Source organism: Sorex fumeus, unplaced genomic scaffold (assembly GCF_029834395.1).
Source record: "Sorex fumeus unplaced genomic scaffold, SorFum_2.1 ptg000037l, whole genome shotgun sequence".
In the NCBI taxonomy this organism is placed as follows: domain Eukaryota; kingdom Metazoa; phylum Chordata; class Mammalia; order Eulipotyphla; family Soricidae; genus Sorex; species Sorex fumeus.
Window position 1 is genome coordinate 74,950,231 of NW_026606094.1, and position 21,600 is coordinate 74,971,830.

Below are 21,600 nucleotides of genomic sequence, written 5' to 3' on the forward strand. Positions count from 1 at the left end.
ACTTGGAGAAAGACCAAGTACTTTTGACAGCTGCACGCCGAACTGCAATATATGCTTGGCCACAGGTCATGTTTGCATTTCTTCACTTGTATTTTCACTCAATATGCAAAAGAAATATGAGCACAGAGAGATTCAGAAAACATGTAGCATGCTGAGTAATGGTAGTTTGCTTTCATGTATGCCACCACTTACTCTGCCGCATAGATTCCAGAGGAAGCAGAAGACAGCAGAGAAATGGAGGAAACTGTATTCATGACTGCCCAGTGGGACCTTGTTGCCATAGTGAATGATGGAAAATGCTCTGGGTCATGCAAGAATTAAAGAATTTTTGGACGGGGACACACACACACACACACACACACATACACACACAGACTCTCTCTCACTCTTTCTCTTTCTCTCTCTCTCTCTGTCTCTCCTACACATTATTTCAGTGAACGGACTAAATAATTTAGGAGAGAAAACTCTTAACCTAGCAGTCTTATTCAGCATGTAAATTGATTACCAGTTTGTTCATTGTATACTTTAACACCGGGAGTGAGACGCACTAATTAATAAGCAGTCATTTCTCAAGGCTACCGATGAAATGTATGTGCCACCTTCCTACCCCACAGGCACAAATTTTTTTCTTTGCCTTTGAAAATGAAAAACATTGATTTCCAAAATTCTTTCAAAACGTCCTTTCTCAGTTTGTTGCAAGTCACAGATCTTGCAAGTCACAGAGGTTATTTTTCTTTCATCATGATTAGGATCAATGGGATAAACATTTATGTTTTAGATTGTGATGAAATCAGTCAACCTTTAAGATACTTTTTTCTCTGTATAGTTTAGGCATATTTTTTAAAAGGACTCATAGTTAGGGTATTGTTATCTTTTCAATATCTTGCTTTTATGTTCCATTCTCATTGTAAAACATAACCGATTGTAATGGCTCTCTGACTGTCTGTGTCTCTTTGTCTCACATAAGTTACCTTTGCTTTCTACCTTTGTGCTTCATTCATTCTGCCCGTTTTTTCAGGCTGGAAGACCTCCTGCTTCTGTGATGAAACCTTTCTTAGGAAATTCAGTGCAATGAAACTCTTTGCTTTTTTAATTCAGTAATTAAACTTTTCACACCTTTTAGGTTATATATGATAAACATCATTATTATTATCATTATTTTGGTTTTTGGATCATGCTTGGTGATGCTCAGGCCTTACTCCTGGCTCTTCATCCAGAGATCATTCCTGGTGGTGCTCAGGGGACCATATAAGATGTTGAAGATTGAACCTGGCTTGTCTGCGTGCAAGGCAAATGGTCTGCCCACTGTATTATTGCTCCAGCTCCTCTTTTAGTGAATGGTTCCTCTAGTGTAGTGGAGCCTCCAAAGGAGTATCTGCCCTGTGAAGGAGCCAGATAAATTTGAGAGCTAGCGCTCTCACTTTCTGCAGCTTTGACACTAAACAAATTCGTAAAGTTCTACAGTTTGTATACTCTTCATGTATATAAAATGGAAGCATTGTTCACATTTTCATTATTAAAGATTGTTGCTATATGTTGGTGAAGTGATGAGCATACAGATGGACGTATAACAGGTAAGTGGCAGTACTGTTCATCTTTGCTATTCTGTATTTCTTAGACCTCTCAGTACAATAATGAGCATATGGTAAAGACTCTGAGAATGGTTCATGGCTGGGTCATTTACATAGCTTCCGAAATCCCATTCCTTTTATGAAAGCTTTCCGTTGGCTCTGTTGTATCAGAACAACGCAACTTTTATGACGTCTTCTGATCTGTTCTTTCTGTTCCCATTATTTGTAAGGGGAACCTTTGGTATGCATTCTGAAGTGGCTTCCAAAACAGTGATTTGAAGGATTTATTTATTTATTTTTGAGTAATGCTTTGGATTGATCTCTGCATTTTTCTAAGTGTCAGCAGCCAGGATTGTTATAAATAAAGCATTTTTAAAGTACTTCAGATGCAGTATATGAAACATGTAAAATAAAATCTCATTCAATCCAGGCTGAAGACGAATAAATTATATTGCCTTACTTAAACCAGCTTAACAGACATTTATTAGTGTATCTCTTAAGCACCAGATGTTTTTATAGTGGTAGGATTCACAAAGATATGTAATATATGATTCTGAGTCCAGGGTGAATGAAAGACTCAAGAAGAGATCATTTCAATCACGGGTGAGTTGGCAGGTGGAAGTAGGCAGGGACTGTGGGATCACACATGGGTGGAGGGTGGATGGAAGCTGGTTGCCGGGGAAAGAGACTTTTGGGAAGACGTGCCTCAGCCTGTGATATCTCTCAGAGGACAGCAGTCCAGCTCAATGTGGTCTCAGAATTTATGGGGATTTACTGTTCACAAAATGCATAAATATTTTTGGCTGCAAGTGAGGCTCAGTATACTGAGCTGAACACTGTCTTCCGTTGTTGCTCTTTCTTTGGGAGAGGTCGCACCTGGTGGTGCTGAGTGATCACTCTCCACACTGTTTGAGGTGGCTCATTTCTGGTAGTGCCTGCAGGACCATGTAGAGTCAGGATTGAGCCTTGGCTCCTGTTTGCAAAGTATGCAACCCAGCGTTTTTTGTTCTGTTTTGTTTTTTGTTTTTTGGGCCACACCTGGCAATGCACAGGGGTTACTCCTGACTCTGCATCCAGGAACCACTCCTGGCGGTGCTCAGGAGACCATATGGGATGCTGGGAATCAAATTCGGGTAGGCCGTGTGTAAGGCAAACACCCTATCCGCTGAGCTATCGCTCCAGCCCCAAACCCAGAGTTTTTAAAAGCTATCTCCCTGGGCATCCTGTGGCCCCCTTAACTGTGCCCTTTTCATGTGTTCAGTGACCTTTGTTATTCTAGACCTTATTCTTTTCACACATTTCTTCCCTGAGGAAAGTAGTTACCTTTTTCTTTTTTTCAGGTTAAGTTAGGGATTTTCATAGCTCTGTCTTGCTATACCTTGTACTTATTTCACTGTGACCAATTTATGCTCATTAATTCACATAAGTCTCAAGCATAAAATGAAGTTGATTTCATTCAAACGTTGTGGCTAAAGTGGAAGGGTGAAGGATAAAGGAGGATATTCAGAAAGTAGCCAGCAAGTGTTCATAAGACCAGTGAAGAAAAAAGTGAAAGGATTTTTCAGAAGGATAACAGTAGGGGTGTACCATGTAAAAGAGCTGGGTTTTCTTTGGGCCTCAAGCTCTAACTCATCATTACATTGTGCTAAGTGGTTAGCAAACTTAAGCTGCATCACAGCCTCTAGGCTAAGTTAAAAACCTACAAGACTTGAGGGGCTGGGAGATAGCACAGCAGGTTTGATTCCTGGCACCCCATGGTCCCATGAGCACTGAGGAGCATCATGGATGAGGCTCCAGTGGCCCCCTGCACCACCTGGCTGGGTGATTTCAAGCACTGCAGGGTCTGAGCAGTCCCACATGTTTGGGCTCTTGACTTGAACCACAGACCTGAGTGATCATGAATCATCTGTGGGTCTCCAGAGCTCCTGAGCAACTGCTTTGCAGGTTCAAAACCAAACAAAAAAGCTAGACTATCTGAATCCTAAGGATAGTTTCTTATTCAGTGAGTCTACTAAATAAGCCTCAGATTTTGCATTTTGTAAAGCTACTAGGTTATTCTGATATTGGTGTTGTTGGAGTGACACTTCTGAAAGGCTTTGGGAGACTGAAAGTTTGTGATGGAACGATACACAATTTTCCTTGGTACTTCTGCTATGGTCTACACATGTCAGGGGACCTTACATTCTTTCTTAATAAAGGCATTAAGAGTACTAAGGAAAGTATGTTTTGGTTAGAGTACTATCCTTCCCCATACATCAGAGTCATTGCATAAAAGTTTCATTGAATTTCTTCTGTTTCTCTAATTCTTCATTGATTTAAATCTTTTGCTCTCCTCTCAGATCCTAGTTCTATTGAATTAACTAATACTTGGTTTCTCCCTTGTTGTAAAAGTGTACTTGTATACAAAGATATATTAATTTTCTTGTGAAGTAAAATGGTCTTATTTAGAGAAACTTATTTTGAGGAATATGGGATAGAGAGAAAAGAGAGAAAAGAAATGAGACAGAAGAGAGGAAAGAGAAAGAAAAAGAAACGCAAACTTTTCCAGAGTTCATTCAGGTAGAAATATGGGTAAATCTCCAAGGTGAAAGATGTGCCAGAGATATATAACTTATATGTAATTTAATTTTATATACTTAAAATATCATGAGCATTTTGCATATCAGAAGAAGTAACAATAACGTCCATTCCACTCTTTCCACAATTTGAGAGTCAAGAGCTGCCGATGAATATACACGGACTCGTATTTATTTTTAATGAGCCATTTGAAGGAGTTTTTCATGTCTTGTACCTCTTCATTCATTACTACTTCAGAATATATCTCCCAACGAGCACTTCTCCTATCACAATACTGTGATCCCTCTTAGAGAAAATTAACAGTCATTCTTAAATGTCTGACATGAAAATCATTTTCCCATTCCTGGGATTTTCCAATGTCTTCTGTGTTGGTGGTTGGCTGGTATCAGAATCCAGTCAAGTGAAGTTAAATTTTAAGAGGTAGCAATATTGGATGGGGTCTTGCATCTCAGTTAAATTTTGTGTTAAGTTTTGATTGCTTTAAGAATCATCCTAATCACCCTAAAGGGATAGTATAACAGGTAGGGCATTTGCTTTGCACATGGCTAACCTAGGTTAGATCCTGGCACCACATTTGGTCCCTGAGATCACCAGGAAGGAACCCCTGAGCACAGGTCCAGGAACAAATCTCAAGCACCATTGGGTGTGCTCCCAAAACTGCCAAAAAAGGGAAACACCCTACTTAAATACAGAAGATGCTTATCTGCCATATTTGGCCACATAGTGGTCAAGTGCTCCCTGCATTGTAGGGTTTCTGTGGTTTGCAGTATGAGCGATAGCACAGCAGGTAAGCATTTGCCTTACATGCAGCTGACTCAGGTTCAATTCCTCGCTCCCTCTCGGAGAACTTGGCAAGCTGCAGAGAGTATTCTGCCCACATGGCAGAGCCTGGCAAGCTCCCAGTGGCATATTTGATGTGCCAAAAACAGTAACAACAAGTCTCACAATGGAGATGTTACTGGTGCCCACTCGAGCAAATCGATGAACAACAGGAGGACAGTGCTACAGTGCTACCTTCCCTCTCGGAGACCAGGAGAAATGTTCCATAGTGTGGAAGAGCAAGGGGTGGACTCATGCTCAGTGCTCTAAGAACAAGGCTCTCTTCCCATCACCTCAGCTCCTACTGTCAAGCACCTAATTGTATGATGTGTCTGTAATGGAGACCTGGAAATGTTGGCTGTATTTGAACTTCCATGATCAGGTACCATGGAAAGAATGGCTACTAGGGAGAAGAGTTAGTATCTCTGCTAGGGGGCTCCTGGGTTCTACTTAGTTTTTTGTTTTGGAACTCCACCTGTTAGCCCTTGGGATTTCCTTCCAGCTCTGTGCTAAGGGTAGGCATCAAACCCAGGCTTCCTGAATGCAAAGCATGTGCTCAGCCTCTGAGCTCTCTTTCCAGTCCCTTATTTCTGTTTATGAGCATTCAGAGCTAAGGCAATTGTTAAGTCAATCTGGAGCACTCATTTATTTATTATTTTTAAATTTATTTTTATTATTTCTTAAATTTTATTTATTATTTATTTTATTTTTATTTTTGTGTTTTGGGGCCAAACCCACTAGTGGTCAGGGCTTACTCCTGACTCTGCTCAGGACTCTCTCTTGGCAGTGTGTGGGGATCATGGAAAGTGCCAGTGATCAAGCCATGGTGGAACAATGATCATTTTCATGCAGTCCAAGTGACAGTCCCCGTACTCTCCCTCTAGCTCTCTGAGGATTGTAAAATGATGACCCTTGTGAATATATTCTATTTTTCTACAATTTAGTGATTTGGAGCAAAGTATTCATTATATTTCAAATTTCAAATCTATTTCCTGACACTGATGTTCAGCTACTATGAAATAGTGACTTAGGGTTGAATGTATATGTTAGATATGGCTCAAGATGACAAAGTAGAGGATGGACATTTAAACAAATTTTTCTTAATGACATTTAAAAATTCAGCTTAAGTTTTCTCTGACAGAGGGTTTTTTGGCTATAATATATTATAGGTTACACTAGAAAGTTCTAAAAAGTTCTAGCTCAACTATTAGTCTTTTTCAAAGTAGGGATACTTTACTGTAGCCTGGAAATCACCATCACTATATCATCTTAGTATGCGTCAAGCACAGAATTTGAGTTAATAATTAAATATTAACAGTAGAAGGGGCTTAACATCAGTATAGCTTTGGCCATATACTGATTAGTGTTTCTCAACTTTAATATTTTTTTTCTTTTTTTATTAGTGAAACACCATGAGGTACGGTTATAGGCTTACAAATTTTGTGCTTGGGTTTCAGTTATACAATGATCAAGTGCCCATCCCTCCACCAGTGCCCGTCATCCACCACCACGGGTCCCAGCATCCCCCCCCCCACCCCCCATCCCCCCGTCCCATCCTGCCTCTGTGGCAGGGTATTCCCCCTTGTTCTCTCTCTCTTCTTTCGGGTACTGTGTTTTGCAAGAAAGGCATTGAGTGGCAATCATGTTTGGTCTATAGACTACTTTTAGCATGCTTCTCCCACCCTGGGAGGGTCCTCACAACACCCTTCATTTGGTGCTCTCTTCTCTATCTGAGCTTCCTTTTCACCTAGAACGTGTGGCTGGCCTTCCATTCATGGAGCAAAATTTCTGGTACTAATCTCAGCCATTCCTGGGTGTTAGTCTCCCTTTTTGTTGCTTTATGTTCCCCAGATGGATGCAATCTTTCTGTGTCTATCCCGCTCTTTCTGACTCATTTCACTTAACATGATACTTTCCATGTAGTACCACTTGTATGTAAATTTCATAACTTCATCTTTTCTAACAGCTACATAGTACTCCATTGTGTAAATGTGCCAAAGTTTCTTTAACCAGTCATCTGCTCTTGGGCACTCAGGTTTTTTCCAGATTCTGGCTATTGTAAAGAGTGCTGCAATGAACAAACAATTGCAGATGTCACTTCGACTATACCTTTTTGCCTCTCTGGGATATATTCCCAGGAGTGCTATAGCTGGGTCAAATGGCAGATCAAATTCTAATTTTTTGAGAATTGTCCATACTGTTTTACAAAAGGGTTGGACCAGCCGGCATTCCCACCAGCAGTGAAGGAGGGTCCCTTTCTCGCCACATCCGCACCAGCATTGGTTGCTTTTGTTCTTATGGATGTGGGCCCGTCTCTGTGGTGTGAAATGATATCTCATTGTGGTTTTAATCTGCATCTCTCTGATGATTAGTGATGTAGAGCATTTTCTCATGTGCCTTTTTGCCAATCAAATTTCTTCTTTGCGAAAGTTTCTGTTCATTTCCTCACCCCATTAACTTCGCAAAGTGCTTAACAGGATTATTTACATAAATTTATGCCCCATGTGTGCTGATGATATTGGTCTTATGTGCTCGGCTGGCATCTAAGGTATGCCAGCCAGAAAATCTAAGGCTGATATTTAGAGTTTGTACTGTGTAAAAAGAGAGAAGCAGCTTCCTGCTGAGCAATTTTCAGTACGTTTCTGATCATGGTCACAGTCCTCCCATTGTTCATCGATTTGCTTGAGCGGGCCCAGTAACGTCTCCATTGTGAGCATATTGAATATGTCACGGGTAGCTTGCCAGGCTTTGCCATGCCGGCAAGATACTCTCGGTAGCTTGCCGGGTTCTCTGAGAGGGGCGGAGGAATTGAACCCTGTTCGGCTGGGCCGGCTGCGTGCAAGGCAAATGCCCTACTGCTGTGCTATCGCTCTGAATTTGACAAAACTGACATCTCATGGAGAACTATGATCTTTCTCAGGAATTTTCTTGATTTAGAGATTAGCATATTGTAAGTGGAAAGAAATATGATTGGAGACATCTCTTGTAATATAAAACTTAGGAAATATTTGTTTACATATATAAAATTGTCTGATCAGTTATGTAATTTAAAAATCAAAGCACTCATTTTGCCCTTTAGGGAAATGAAATATAACATAATTTTCGTTGTATAAGGTCAAAAATCAAGGTATTTAGAAGAATAGTTCATCGGATGTCCTCTAATTCTCCTTTAGGTCGAGACTTAATTTGTATCCAGTCAATGGACGGCATGCTGATGGTGTTTGAGCAGGAAAGCTATGCTTTCGGGAGGTTCCTCCCCGGCTCTCTTCTCCCTGGACCTCTTGCTTACAGTTCCCGGACAGATTCTTTCATTACTGTTTCTTCTTGCCGACAAGTGGAAAGTTACAAGTAAGTCTGGATGCTTCATCTTCAGAATTACAATTGGGGTTTTTATTACTGATGGACTCTTCCACATGAGAGACTGCCCGCTTTTATAAAATGTGCCTGTGGATGTCACTGTGCACTTTGAGGCTATCATTTATGTATTGTAAAATATTCTAAAGACTCTTTGAAAATAAACATTTGAGAGAAGGGGAGGAGTAGCACTGGATTGGAGCCCTATTGTCTCTGCTCACAGGTATTTGATGACCAGTTTTGTTATTCAGCCATTAGGAGGGTACTAATAATAACTCTTTCTTGACAAAGAGAATTAAATGCATATCAAATTGTGACTCCTGGGAAAATGTGTAGTAATTATTGTCTCTTCTTTGAATTGTAAATTACAAGAGTGGAAGTAAAAAAATCCACAAAGAAAGGTGTATTTAAATACATGATTCTATATCCAAAATATAGGAAGAATACTGGCAAGAACTGCCTAATTTTTGAATGCTAATATTTTTTTAAGAGTTTCATTTTGGCTGCCATGGTTTCCAGTCCTGTTAATGATAGAATTTCATGCATTCGCTGTTCCAACCCCATACCCTCTGCCAGAGTGTCTGTTTCCTTCCACCGCTGTCTCACCCACAACTTCCCTCCCTGCTCCTGCTGTCTCCCTGTAGGTGTGGTCTACAGAAGCTCAGTTCTTAGGCCAAGTCTCAGGTCTCTGCCTTTGGCCTTTTGCTGTTCCCTGACTATGCTTTTTATCTCGAACATGAGAAAGATCATTCTCTGGTCTGTTCCTCTCTTTCTGACTGACTTCACTCAGGTTGATAACCCTCCCATTTCATCCACAGAGTGACATGTTGCATGATTTCATCTTTTCTTATAGCCAAGTAGTATTGCATCGTTTCAAAGAGAAACCATAGTTTCTTTATCCAGTTATTTGTTCTTGGACACTCGGGTTGTTTCCAGATTTTGGCTGTTGTGAATGGTGCAACAATGAATATAGGAGTGCAGATGTCTTTTTGGAAAAGAGTATAGATGCCCAGATGTGGGATTGCTGGGTCATATGGAAGCTTTTTGAGGAGCGTCTATTTTGTTGTCCAAAAAGTGTGAACCAGCCAACTGAATGCTAATAATTTTTTAAAGGAACAGTGAACTGTACAAGTGAATTATGAAAAAGACTCATATAATGAAAACAGTTTAACCCCTGATCCCACCCCGGGAATTATTATGTTTTAGACGAAACTTAGAAAATAGGAAATTTACAATATAATGATTTTATTGTTGTTACCTGAGAGAAATATTTAGAACTTTAAACATCTAAGCAGCATATCATTAGAGATTTTCAAGTATTATTTTTGGCTAGGTGATTTTTTTCCAAGGCAGGAAGAAAACAACATTCATAGGGAAATAGCTGAAAAATTTTATCTCAGCTTCAATTTTGGCAGGATGTTAATGCAGTTTTCACTCTCTAAGTGTCAATTTGCTATCTATGAATTATTGTCACAGTGTGTAGGATACCAAACTCTGAAAATAGGTAAATGTTTGTGACGGAGCAGAAATTAACTGATAGAGCTGTTTAATTTCCTACTCTTTACATAACTTCTGTGACTCTTGTCCAAAGGAGAAAATTGAGCTACATTGATACAGATATAAAATATTGTGTCTGTTTTCTGAGGTGAGAAAATTATTTGTGTAATTCATTCAAACTTGCTCAAATTTAGATAATGTGAAGGTTACTTGCTTTTCAACTTTCCACTTGACCAGTGCCTCAACTGTTCCCAAGTAGTGATAATTGTCACTGCTGTGTGCATTGAGGTCACAGTGCAAAGATCTGAATGTCCCATGACTTTGAAGTATACTCCTAGGAATTAATCTTATAAAAAGCTAGTGAGTGGATAAGGAACAAACAATATGTGGGTTTCTATGTGGGTTTTTGTTTTGTTTTGTTTTTGTTCAGGGCATTCATTATTATTGTGAAGGTAAGGCTGGAGTAGCTTAAAATTTTTTTTTTTTAATTGAGTCATTGTTGAGATAGAACCTTACAAATCTCTTCGTGATTAGGTTTCAGTCATACAGTGTTTCAACACCCATCCTTCCACTACTGTATATTTTCTAGCACCAGTATCCTTAGTTTCCCTACCATAATCATCCCCAATCTTCACCCCCCCATCCTGCCTCTATTGCAGACACATTCTTCTTTCCTTCTCTCTCTCTCTCTCTCTCTCTCTTTCTCTCTCTCTCTCTTCTTTGGGCATTTTGGTTTGCAGTACAGACGCTGAAAGGTTATCAGGAATATCCCTTTACCTACTTTTGTAAAAATTTAAATAATTTATATTCTATTTATTTAATTTTTGCAAATGTGCTTATTGAATCACTGTGACAGCACCTTCGGGTTTAAGTCTTAGTCATACAATAATGAAACACCCGTCCCTTCACCAGTGCACATTTTCCACCACCAAAAACCCCAGTATACCCCCCATCCCACACCCTCCCCCTACCTGTGGGGCAGATGATTTCCACATTTCTCTCTCTCTCTACTTTGATTACATTCCAATATTTCAACACCAGAGTCACCATTATTATTTGGGATTTTACCCCAACACTCACATCTGCCGAAAAGGCAACATTAGACAATTTTCTATTGTTTTCTATTGCTGATTATGAATAGCATATGATTTTGGGATTCTGAAATCTTAATAATTAAATCTGAAGGGATTTCTGCCAAAAGCCACTGGGTTCCGAGATTTGTTTCTGAGTCTCTGGGATTATGGCTTAAGCAGGTTGTTGAATAGCCAGAGGGCCTGTTTGTAGGCAGTGACTTGGGGTGCTATTGGGGTGGGGGAGGAAAGGGCCTTCTCCAGCCCTGTCCCATGAGGCCTCCTGTGTCTCATCACTGTGGGGGCCCCTATCTGGCTGCCCATTGGCTTCTGGAAGATGGCAGACCCCGAGACACCAGGGGGAACAGGCCGTGGATCAGCACCTTTTCCCATCTGGGGAGGTCCAGGGCTGGTAGCCTAATGCAGAGTCCAGATGCATTTCTGCCACTGGGTTCCGAGATTTGTTTCTGAGTCTCTGGGATCGTGGCTTAAGCAGCTTGTTGAGTAGCCAGAGGGCCCATTCGTCCTTGACCTACTTTTAACACTCAGATCTTGTCCAACATGATCATTCCCAGCTATTATTGTCATACTGTTACATTCTCTATTTTACCTACCCTCTGCCCCCCACACACTTTTGGTTGATTCCAACTATTGACCAGTCCTCCTAGTCCCTGTTTTCCCTGGGCATGGATATTAGTCTTCTACCATATATATTTTTATATACCACAATATACCATATGTTTTTATATATTTTATATATATTTACATATTTTTTATTTATTTTATTACATTTACATATATATATTTATATATATATTTTTATATCCACTACCCAGCCACCGCCATGCTCCAGGATGCTTTCCAGGCTGCACGGCCAATTTGTGGCTGCGTGATACATTTTAAGACACTTAATATCCATCTTCCAGAATTGCCATACCATATTTGATAGGGTTAGAATATGGTTTGAACCATGGGAACACCTACAAAGGGCGATTAGAGGCCACCCTAAAAGCCTCTATCCCTCTTGGAGAGCCTGGCAAGCTACCAAGAGTATTCCGCCCGCACAGCAGTGCCTCGCAAGCTATCCATTGTGTATTCAATATGCCAAAACCAGTAATTACAATGGGTCTCATTCCCCTGACCTGAAGGCGGCACCAATATGTCAGCGTTGAGAAGGATGAGGAAGGAGAGGCTGATAAAATCTCAAGGCCCAACTAGGCTGCCAAAACAAAGGAAGACAAAAATGATTGTCTGTACTTTCAATGCACATACGCTAGCATCGGATGCATCCATCGAGGACCTGATGGTACAAGCGCGAAAGATCAAATACGACATCATTGGTCTGACCGAGACAAGAAGGCATCAATCACATCACGCTGTTTTCGACACTGGACAAGAATTGTTTCTCAGAACATGTGATAAAAGAGGCATCGGAGGCATTGGTGTCCTTGTCAACACAAACTTGGCCATGAGCATTTATTCATTCGAATGCCTAACAACACGAATTGGACAATCACACTTGAATAGATGTGGCTTACTGCCAGCAGTTTCTATCTTCATTATCTATGCATCAACATCCAATTATGATGAAGGAGAAATTGAGAAGTTCTACATGGAGCTAGAGAAGTTCTATAAAGAAGATCATACCTTCTACAAGATCATTGTCAGTGATTTTAATGCCAAGATAGGACAAAGTAGATCAGCCAAAGAACTCCACATCGGGACCCATGGCCTAGAATGGAACGAACAGGGTGAGAGACTGTCTGAGTTCATCATGTCGACCAAGACCATCCATTGTAACTCACAGTTCCACAAGGCCGAATCTAAATGTTGGACATGGGAGTCTCCCAGTGGACGGTTCCACAACAAAATAGACCACATCATATTCAATCGGCAGTTTTGCTTGACCGATGTTGCTGTTGTCCCAAAATTCTAAACGGGATCGGACTACCGTCTCCTTTGTGCAAAGTTCTTATTCACAGAGTGGGGAGAAAGGGCTGCAAAGTTTAAGAAGAGAACTCCCAGAACGATCATCAACTGGGAGCTCTTTGGCACTATTGCTGCAACCTGGGAAGATGCCATTGTTGACAACATTGACGAGGAATACCATCAACTGGTTCAGCACCTCCATGATTGTGCGAGGAATGTTAAGAGAGAGATAGCCACAAAAAACCGCCTGTCTTTGAAAACTCTTGAGCTTATTCGCCAATGTGGTTTGGTGCATGCCTCAGGCAACCGCAAGTGAATGTCCGAGCTTGCAAAGCAGTGCAGAGATGCGATCAAGGAAGACCTCAAAGAGAGAAGAGCAGAAGGGCTGGTAATTGCGGCAGAAGCCAGGAAAAGTATTCATAACACCCGCCTGTCCTTTGCCAACTACAAGACCTCCGACGTCCTGAACACCTGAAGAACCTGCCGTCAGTACTCATCAATACGTTGGCTCAGCTCTTCACACACTACCTGTCTGAATGCAAGGTTCTGTCCCAATGGAAAACCAGCAGGACTGTAGTACTGTACAAGAAGGGAGACGTCCACGACATTGGCAGCTATCGCCCAATCTGCCTATTGTCTGTCATCTACAAGCTATTCACTTGAGTCATCCTGAATAGGATTTGCAGAACACTAGATGAAGGACAACCATGCGAGCAAGCCAGGTTCGACAAAGGATTCAGCACCATCGACCATATCCACACGATAACCAAGCTCACTGGGGTTTCTCAGGAGTTCAAGATGCCACTCTGTCTAACGTTCATTGATTTAAAGAAGGCCTTTGATTCTGTTGAGATGGAAGCGGTCATTGAAGACCTAGCCAATCAGGGCATTCACACTCAATACATGAGGATCCTCTGTGAACTGTGTTATGGATTCACTACCAGGATCTCACCATTCTACAAAGAAGTGATCATCGATGTCAAGAGAGGACTTTGGCAGGGTGATACCATTTCACCAATACTCTTCAGTGCCACCCTCAAGAACATCATGCAACGACTGGAATGGAAAGGAATGGGAGTGAAGATAGATGGTCGGCAACTACGCCACATCTGTTTTGCTGATGACATTGTCCTAATAATACCAAACATTAGCCAAGCAGCACACATGCTGGCCAACTTCAACCATGAGTGGAAAGGTCGGACTACAGCTGAATCTTACGAAGACAATGTTTATGAGAAACAGCCTCGTTCCTAATGCTCCATTCACTCTCAATGGAACGACCACCTCTGAATTCAACAGTTATGTGTACGTAGGTCGAGAAGTCAACATGATGAATGACCTGGCACCTGAGTTGCGCAGGAGGAAGAGAGCGGCTTGGAACGCCTTCAGGAGTGTTGAAGAAATAGCTAAGAGGACAAAGAACCTCCGGCTCTGGGCACATTTCTTCGATTCCTGCATTAACATACTGTTCTTCCTGCATTAACATACGCCTCAGAGACCTGGGCCCTATGCCAACAGGATGAGAACGCTATTCGGGTCTCCCAAAGAGGAATTGAAAGAGCTATGCTTGGAGTATCACGTTTCACTCAAATGAGAGAAAGAATCCAGAGCTCCGTCCTCTGTCGACGATCAAGAATCAGGGATGCTGTCTCATTTGCCAAGTCGTCAAAAATCAGATGGGCTGGACACGTAATGAGATTTGGAGATGACTGCTGGACTAGAGCCGTTACCGACTGGATTCCATGGGACGTCAAAAGACCGCATGGCTGCCCACCTACCAGATGGTCAGACTTCTTTATCAAGATCCTGAATGATCGGTTTGAGGCTCTTCATGTTCCTAGAATGAATAGACGCCATTGGGGTACACTAGCATGCGTCAGGGATAATTGGAGATGTTACTGGTGCCCACTTGAGCAAATCGACGATTAACAGGAAGTCAAGTGATCAAGTGATACCACAGATGCAATTATTTTATATCTATGTCTCTCCTTCTGACTCATGTCATTTAGCATGATACCCTCTGAGTCCATCCACTTAAAGGCAAATTTCATGACTTGATTTTTCCTAACATCTGTATAGTATTCCATTGTGTAGATGTGCCATGGTTTCTTTACCCATTTGTCTGATCTTGGGAGTAGCTTTTTAAACTGTGTGGCCACTTAGGGTGTAGACATGACTGCTGAGGATTCTGAAAGTGCAGGGAGGTGTGGGGAGTTAGCCCATCCTGACCCTAAGAAGGCTTGGAGATTTTAGTTACAGAACCTGCAATACAAGAATTTTCAGCAGATTATATCTCGGTGAGGTCTGTTCTGAGATGGTGGAGTCTGACTGGGTGCATAGTGGTGGTTTTGGATTGTGAAAGCAAGTGGATGCTGGGATCTCTGCTTGGTTGGCCCACCCTACTCCAATTTACCCTGGTCTGTTCAGCCTTGCATGGGTCTGAAATTAACTGTAGCTTTTGATCTCTTTTGAGATTTATTTATGGGTCTCTAAAGCAAGGCTGGTAAATGAGCTTGTGTAGCTGAGCCGGAGCTGGTTTGTGGCCGTGGCTCCCACATACCTACCTTTTGGCTGTTTAATTTCTCAGGAAACTTGGTTCTGAGTTGTTGGGGTCCAGCCAGAGGCAGAGGAGCAATTTGGGGTATCAGAAAGCCTGAAGGCATCATCAAGCTGCTTATGCACTTGCCCTGGGTACTGGTTGATCTGCTGGCAACTCAGCACTCCCTCTCTGTGTGTTTAATTTGATGGAAGCTTGCACTTTTAACTGTGGCAATTTTCCATCAATCTATTAACTTCATCTCTATCAAGGACTAAAAACACATGCTTTATCTATTATATGACTCTTTTACAGTGGTAAAAATGTGTGTGGTATGTGACTGTAGTGAAATGATGAAAATCAAGGTGGTTTGTGTTAAATATTTTATTTGTAGGCACTTTGAAATCTAATAAATGATAATCACTGGCACATTTTAGGGTGGAAGAAAGCATGAAAGCTACATTTGTTCATTTGAGGTTTTAATAAAATTATTTATGCCCACTTAATAGAAAGCAATCCATTAATAGAAAATAAGATACAATTCATTTTCATTTTTATAACAATATTTAAGTATATTTAAACTAGCTCATTTTATTCAAATAGGAACTGGGAAAATCTCTGGGTCTCTAACTTGGGTGTGTATAAAGATCACCTGGCTAACCCACTGTGAAATGCTTGTTTTTAGAGTCCTATTCTCCAGTGCCCTAGAGTTTGAACATTGAGTTTCTTTTGGAGCAAGAAAATTTCCTTCCTTCCTTCCTTCCTTCCTTCCTTCCTTCCTTCCTTCCTTCCTTCCTCCCTTCCTCCCCCTCTCTTTCCTGCCTTCCTTCCTTCCTTTAAGGAGTTTAGATAACAACATTTTCTTGGTCATGTTTATCCAAACTTTGGATCATCTTTAATTGACTCTTCTTTTACCTGGAAAAGTTAATGTAATCAGTAAATTATAACCTTTCTTCTTTTTAAAAAAGAATGATGGTTGAAAGTAGGGAGGCCACCTGCAGAAATGCACTTGCCATGAGCTTTATTTTCTTTTCTTCTCTTTGCTCTAAGCAAGCATTCTCCCATATCCTTACAGATGCTTCAGATAACTTTGCTAAGGTGCGCATATGCTTTGAATAAACCTTAAAGTTTATTTGTTGAGTTACACTATATGTGTATTTGTTTATTTTTGTTTTGGGTCCAGAATTGACTGTGCTTAGGGATTTTTCTAGGTTCTGTGCTCAGGGATCACTCTGGGTGCTGGGGATTGAACTTTGGTCTTCCTCATGGAAGGCAAGCACCTTACCCACTGTACTGTTCCTTCTACTTTGGCAGTATTTTTGAAAAAGAGCGTGTTCTTCCTTAGTCTTAGGCTGTTGCCATATTGAAATGTTCAATGTTTTCCATGAATGTTGAGTTTTTAAATTTTTTTCTTCTCTTCTGCTCATTATGTACAAACTGTTTTTTCTTCCTCTCTGCATGTAAAAATTATGCCTGGCATTCTCTGCTCTCCCTGAAGTCTTTCCCGACCTGACTTCCTCTTTCGTTGCCTCTTTTTCATTTCTCAGTAGCTTATCTGGACTTCCATCATACTTTAGTAGATATGACGTAGTTGATTGTTTTGTTCCTTACACTGGCTAAATGCTCCTGGATGGCAGAGATTTTGTCTCTCTAGAAGTGCCTGGTGTAGTAGTGTCCTGAAAGTAGATGTTTCACAGGACCTGGAGGGAAGAGTGAAGAGTATGTCAGGAAGGCTTTTCTTTTGTTATCAGTATCTCCATGGAAGTGACTCTTCTTAGTTAGCTATAGCTGAGATGAGCCTGTTTGTACTCCAGACCCTCATCTTCCATTGCTCATAGAGCCCCATGGGACTGTAATATTCCACAAGGATCCCCTTAGAGATGCCAACTTTGTTTCATTCTTAAAAGAAGTTGTTTTGGAGGGTTTGCTTTGGTGCTCTGTGACACGAGTCCCTATTTTACTTTCTCTGCTGCTTTTTTTTAATGATGTGATAGGTAGGAGGGGTACTAAATTACGTGGTTGAGTTTGTCATTGGTGCCCATAGGACCTGTGAAACATTTGTGGGTCAAGAAGTGCTCCTACTCACCCAAGGCCGGCTGTATTTGTCATTAGTACCTTTTCTTTTCTGAGAAACATGTATGTAACACTCTCTTGGAATCTTAGTACATTGAAAAAATAATCATTATTATTCTTTCAGCAGCCCAAGCAGGGTATTTTATTTTTTAGCTTATATCACCGAATACTTAAATAGTGAGAAAAGAGAATTCAATTAAGAAAAAATTGTACTATTTCTATGTTGGCTTGGAATGCTTGATTTTGGAAATAGATTTCCATGTATGTTATCGGTTATAGTTAAGAGGATTTAGGATGAACCATAAAATAGATGCTCATGTGTATGTATGTCATTATCTCCATTTACTGCCAGTTACAGTTAGTAATAAAATATGCTTCTGAGTTGTCTTCCAGGAAGAGAAATGGTTTGGATTTGGAAATCACGAGTCAGGTTTGTCCATGCCTCTTCCTGCTGTTCCCAGGTTAATGAGGGCTCTTGAGGGGCTCACTCTTCAAATGAAATAACAGCTCTTTGCTGATAATGCTTTGGAGTTTTGGCAACAAACTCATTAATGTCTATATATTTCTTCCAGTAGCATGGTGTCTGCTAAGTTAGATCTTAATGGGCTAGCTATGGCTGATGTTCTAGTCACCAGGGTATACTAGTTCTATTACCACGAACTAGGAAGAGTCAACAATCCTTTGGAAGTTGGAATGTGAAGTCTAATTTTGTTTTTTGGTGGACTTAGGGATCTTGAAAGGAAGACTCAGCTGGTATGATGACATGTTTCAGCAGTGTGTGGAATTTTTCCAGCATGGTTTTACAAGACCACCATCTTCACCTTCCCACCCTTTTTGGTCTGATATCCTGTGACTCATTCCTCCCCACTCTGCATTGCTCTTAACCTCCTGCCATGTCTTTCGTGTCTCGTCTGATGGCATGCCTTTTCATGCATTGTTTGCTTTGCTGTAATACCTTCTACCTCTTTACCATTGTCATGGGTTTTCACTCATTCTGTTACACCCAGCTTTCTCTGCCTGAGTTCTTTACCACTTGGTTACTTGTTTTGCCTCTATGTTCTCTGGGTGCAACGTGTGTACTTCTAATGGCGCGAGGGCAATCTGAGTATGTAACGTGGATTTTTCTGCATATGAATTTCCATAACTGTTTTGAGGGATCTTGATGGATATAAACATGGTTTTGTTCCATTGTTACTACTAATATAAAATTTAACTATATGTTCATGAATGAAGTTGATATACATTAAGCTCTCACATTAGATAAGCTTACATAAAACTGATTTTCATGATGTAAAATCATGAAGAAGAAAAATTTGTTATTCAAAATGTGTAATTTTTTTTCTCAAGTGAAATTGGAGGCGTTTATTTCTGATTGAGATAGATATTTGCATACGAGTGTACATTCAAGGCTTAAAAAGATCTTCTGCATTGACTTTATTCATCAAGACCTTTGTTGTTTGTCTTTCTTTTAGACATGATGTCTGATTCTATCAATATGCTATTTCACTTTTAGCTGTGGAACAGTATAAGGAATTTCGATTTATTAGGAGGGAAAGGAATCCATGTGATTTTTGTTTCTTCATTTCCAGCAGTATTATTTCTCTAACAATTTGCTGTTTATTAATGGGAAATAAGGACATTTAAACTATTGACAAAATTATTTCTGGATTGAGTGATACTTAAAACTTATTTTTGAGAAAAACTTGAGCTAAGTGTTCTTACTGAAATAAAACCTGTAATATAGTTAGAAAAGTCACAAGGTCCACATTATTCATTATTGAGAACTTATTACATGCCAGGCAAACCACTAGTTGCATATAAAGTATGCATCTGCCTGTTCAAACTTTCAGTCAATAATTGAGTACCTAATAGATAATAGATAATTTACTAGGTACTAAATTATTCAAAAAGTTTTTAAACAGTGTTTGAGTTAGAGATTATTGTTATTGTAGATGGAAAAGATAAGGCAATGTGATTAATTTCAAAACAGACTTGTGTAGTTATTTACCTGAGAATTAAACCAAAGCCTCTGTGTTCCATAGTATATAATTAGCATTTTCTTTTCTTACTATCTGGCTGCTTTGTATCATTTATAAAGTTTTCTATTGATATTTTGGTGTTAGATATTTCTTGAGTGTTGATATTTGTCACATAAAAATTATAATAGAATACTTTGGTGACAGAAATATTTATCCAATATTGAATCTTAAATGATTATAAGTTTTTAATGATACAGTTTAAAAAAATTATTTATTTATTTATTGCTTTTTGGGGTCACATCTGGCGATGCACAGAAGTTACTCGTGGCGCTCTGCACTCAGGAATTACTCCTGGTGGTGCTCAGGGGACCATATGGGATGCTGGGATTCGAACGTGGGTCGACCACTTGCAAGGCAAATGCCCTACCCGCTGTGCTATCGCTCCAGCCCCTTTATCATACAGTTTTAATAAAATTTTATGTCACTGTATCATTAATGTAAATCCAATCTTAGATTTTAGTTTTTAAACCAAGGAAAAAATGATTCTTAAGGTTTATGGTTCATAAGGTTTTTCAATATGTGCTTTTGTTTGTATTTTCATTTTATTGAAATTATGTCCTTTTAAAGTTTAAAATAATTTAGATCTTTTAGCTACAAAGTTACTTACAGTTATTTTGTATCTTCCAAATAGGTACCAAGTACTTGCTTTTGCAACGGATGCAGATAAAAAACAGGAGACTGAACAGCAAAAACTTGGTTCTGGAAAAAGACTAGTTGTAAGCCTTTAAAAAAACATAAATTGCAGTAATTTTATAGCTTTCATAAATGTTTGCATTGAATTATAATTGCTGAACAATATATTTCAGACTTTTCTCCTTTCTGGCATGGTATTATCAAAGGTCTAAGAATTGAAAAAAAAATTTTTTTTTTTTTTGCGGTGCTGGGTATTGAACTCAAAGTCTCAGATATAAAGGCATGTGCTTTAGCACAAGCCACATCTATGCTTCGATGATTAAACAATGTAGTTGACTTTTATTGAGCAATGGAAACTCCTGCCTGGTCATAGTCATAACATATCAGATTATAGGGTTGAAACACTAGAATTAACAGATTTCTGGGGGAAGGGTCACTTTTAATTGAAGTGATTATAAAGTAATAAAACAAAATAGATGACCCTCCTTCCCCCCCTCTACCTTTAAAGGGAAAGTTACTACCCATAGGCATTTGACTAAGGCATTTAACAGAGAAAAATCACAAACCCTACTAAGATAAAATTAGCTTAAAGCATGGAGAGATAGGACACCTTGCAGGCAGCCACCCAGGATTCATTCCCAGGCACCACATATGTTCCCCCGAGCACTGCCAGGAGTGATCCCTGAGCACAGAGCCAGGATTAAGTCCTGAGAAGAGCTGGGTGTGTCTTCCCAAACAAAAACAGGTGAAAAAAATAGATAAAATCTGCTCAAAGGGGGATTTCTAATTGAAAACAATATGAAGAAAATGATAAAGGATGAATTCTCTGGGATTCAAGAACTAGATGATGGTGAACTCTTCTTATTCTGATAACTCTATCAACAGGAAGACAAAAAAGTAGTTAATACTGAAATCAGATGGAAAGCGTCAAGTGAATTTGAGACACATGCAAAAGAAAGATGAAGCAATAATGTGAAATGTAAAATTCCACAAAAAAAGGAATATCAAAGAGGAGTAATTTTCTGTAATAGGAAACCAAACTTAAGTGGGATATTTTGAAATGGAGGTTAATTTGAAAAGAGTGAAGAATGAGATAACACATTTTATCATCAGGAGTAAAAATGAGAGAGTACAATAAATATAAATAAGATGTAACTGCACAAAATCTGAAAGCAACTGAAGTGTAGAGACTGGGGTCAGAGTTTGAGAGCTGTATTTTCACTTTGAGCAAGTTGAACCTGGGTGTTAACCCTGCTAAGTCTTAGTTCTCTCAGTTGCAAAATGGTGATAATATCATTAGAAATATATGCATTTCTTAATAAAATATCTGGATCATGGAGATGCCAGTGACAATGGTCTTTAACTTTCCTTGATCTCCTCAGTAGTATTTCTTTTTCCTGTTTTTATTTTGTGCCACACCCTGTGGCTGGTGCCATAGCATAGCTGATAGGGCATTTGCCTTGCATGCGGCTGAGCCAGGTTCCATTCCTCCGTTCTTCTCG

General features: G+C 39.9%; 1 protein-coding gene across 1 annotated transcript in view; it reads left to right on the top strand.

Moving 5' to 3' along the window:
* The window catches only part of BBS9 (Bardet-Biedl syndrome 9), a 567,629-nt gene that overhangs the window by 152,730 nt on the left and 393,299 nt on the right, over positions 1–21,600 (top strand). The window contains exons 6-7 of the mRNA XM_056118050.1: positions 8,141–8,315; positions 20,097–20,181. Coding sequence (XP_055974025.1) covers positions 8,141–8,315; positions 20,097–20,181 — 260 coding nt within the window. The remainder of the gene's footprint in view (positions 1–8,140; positions 8,316–20,096; positions 20,182–21,600) is intronic.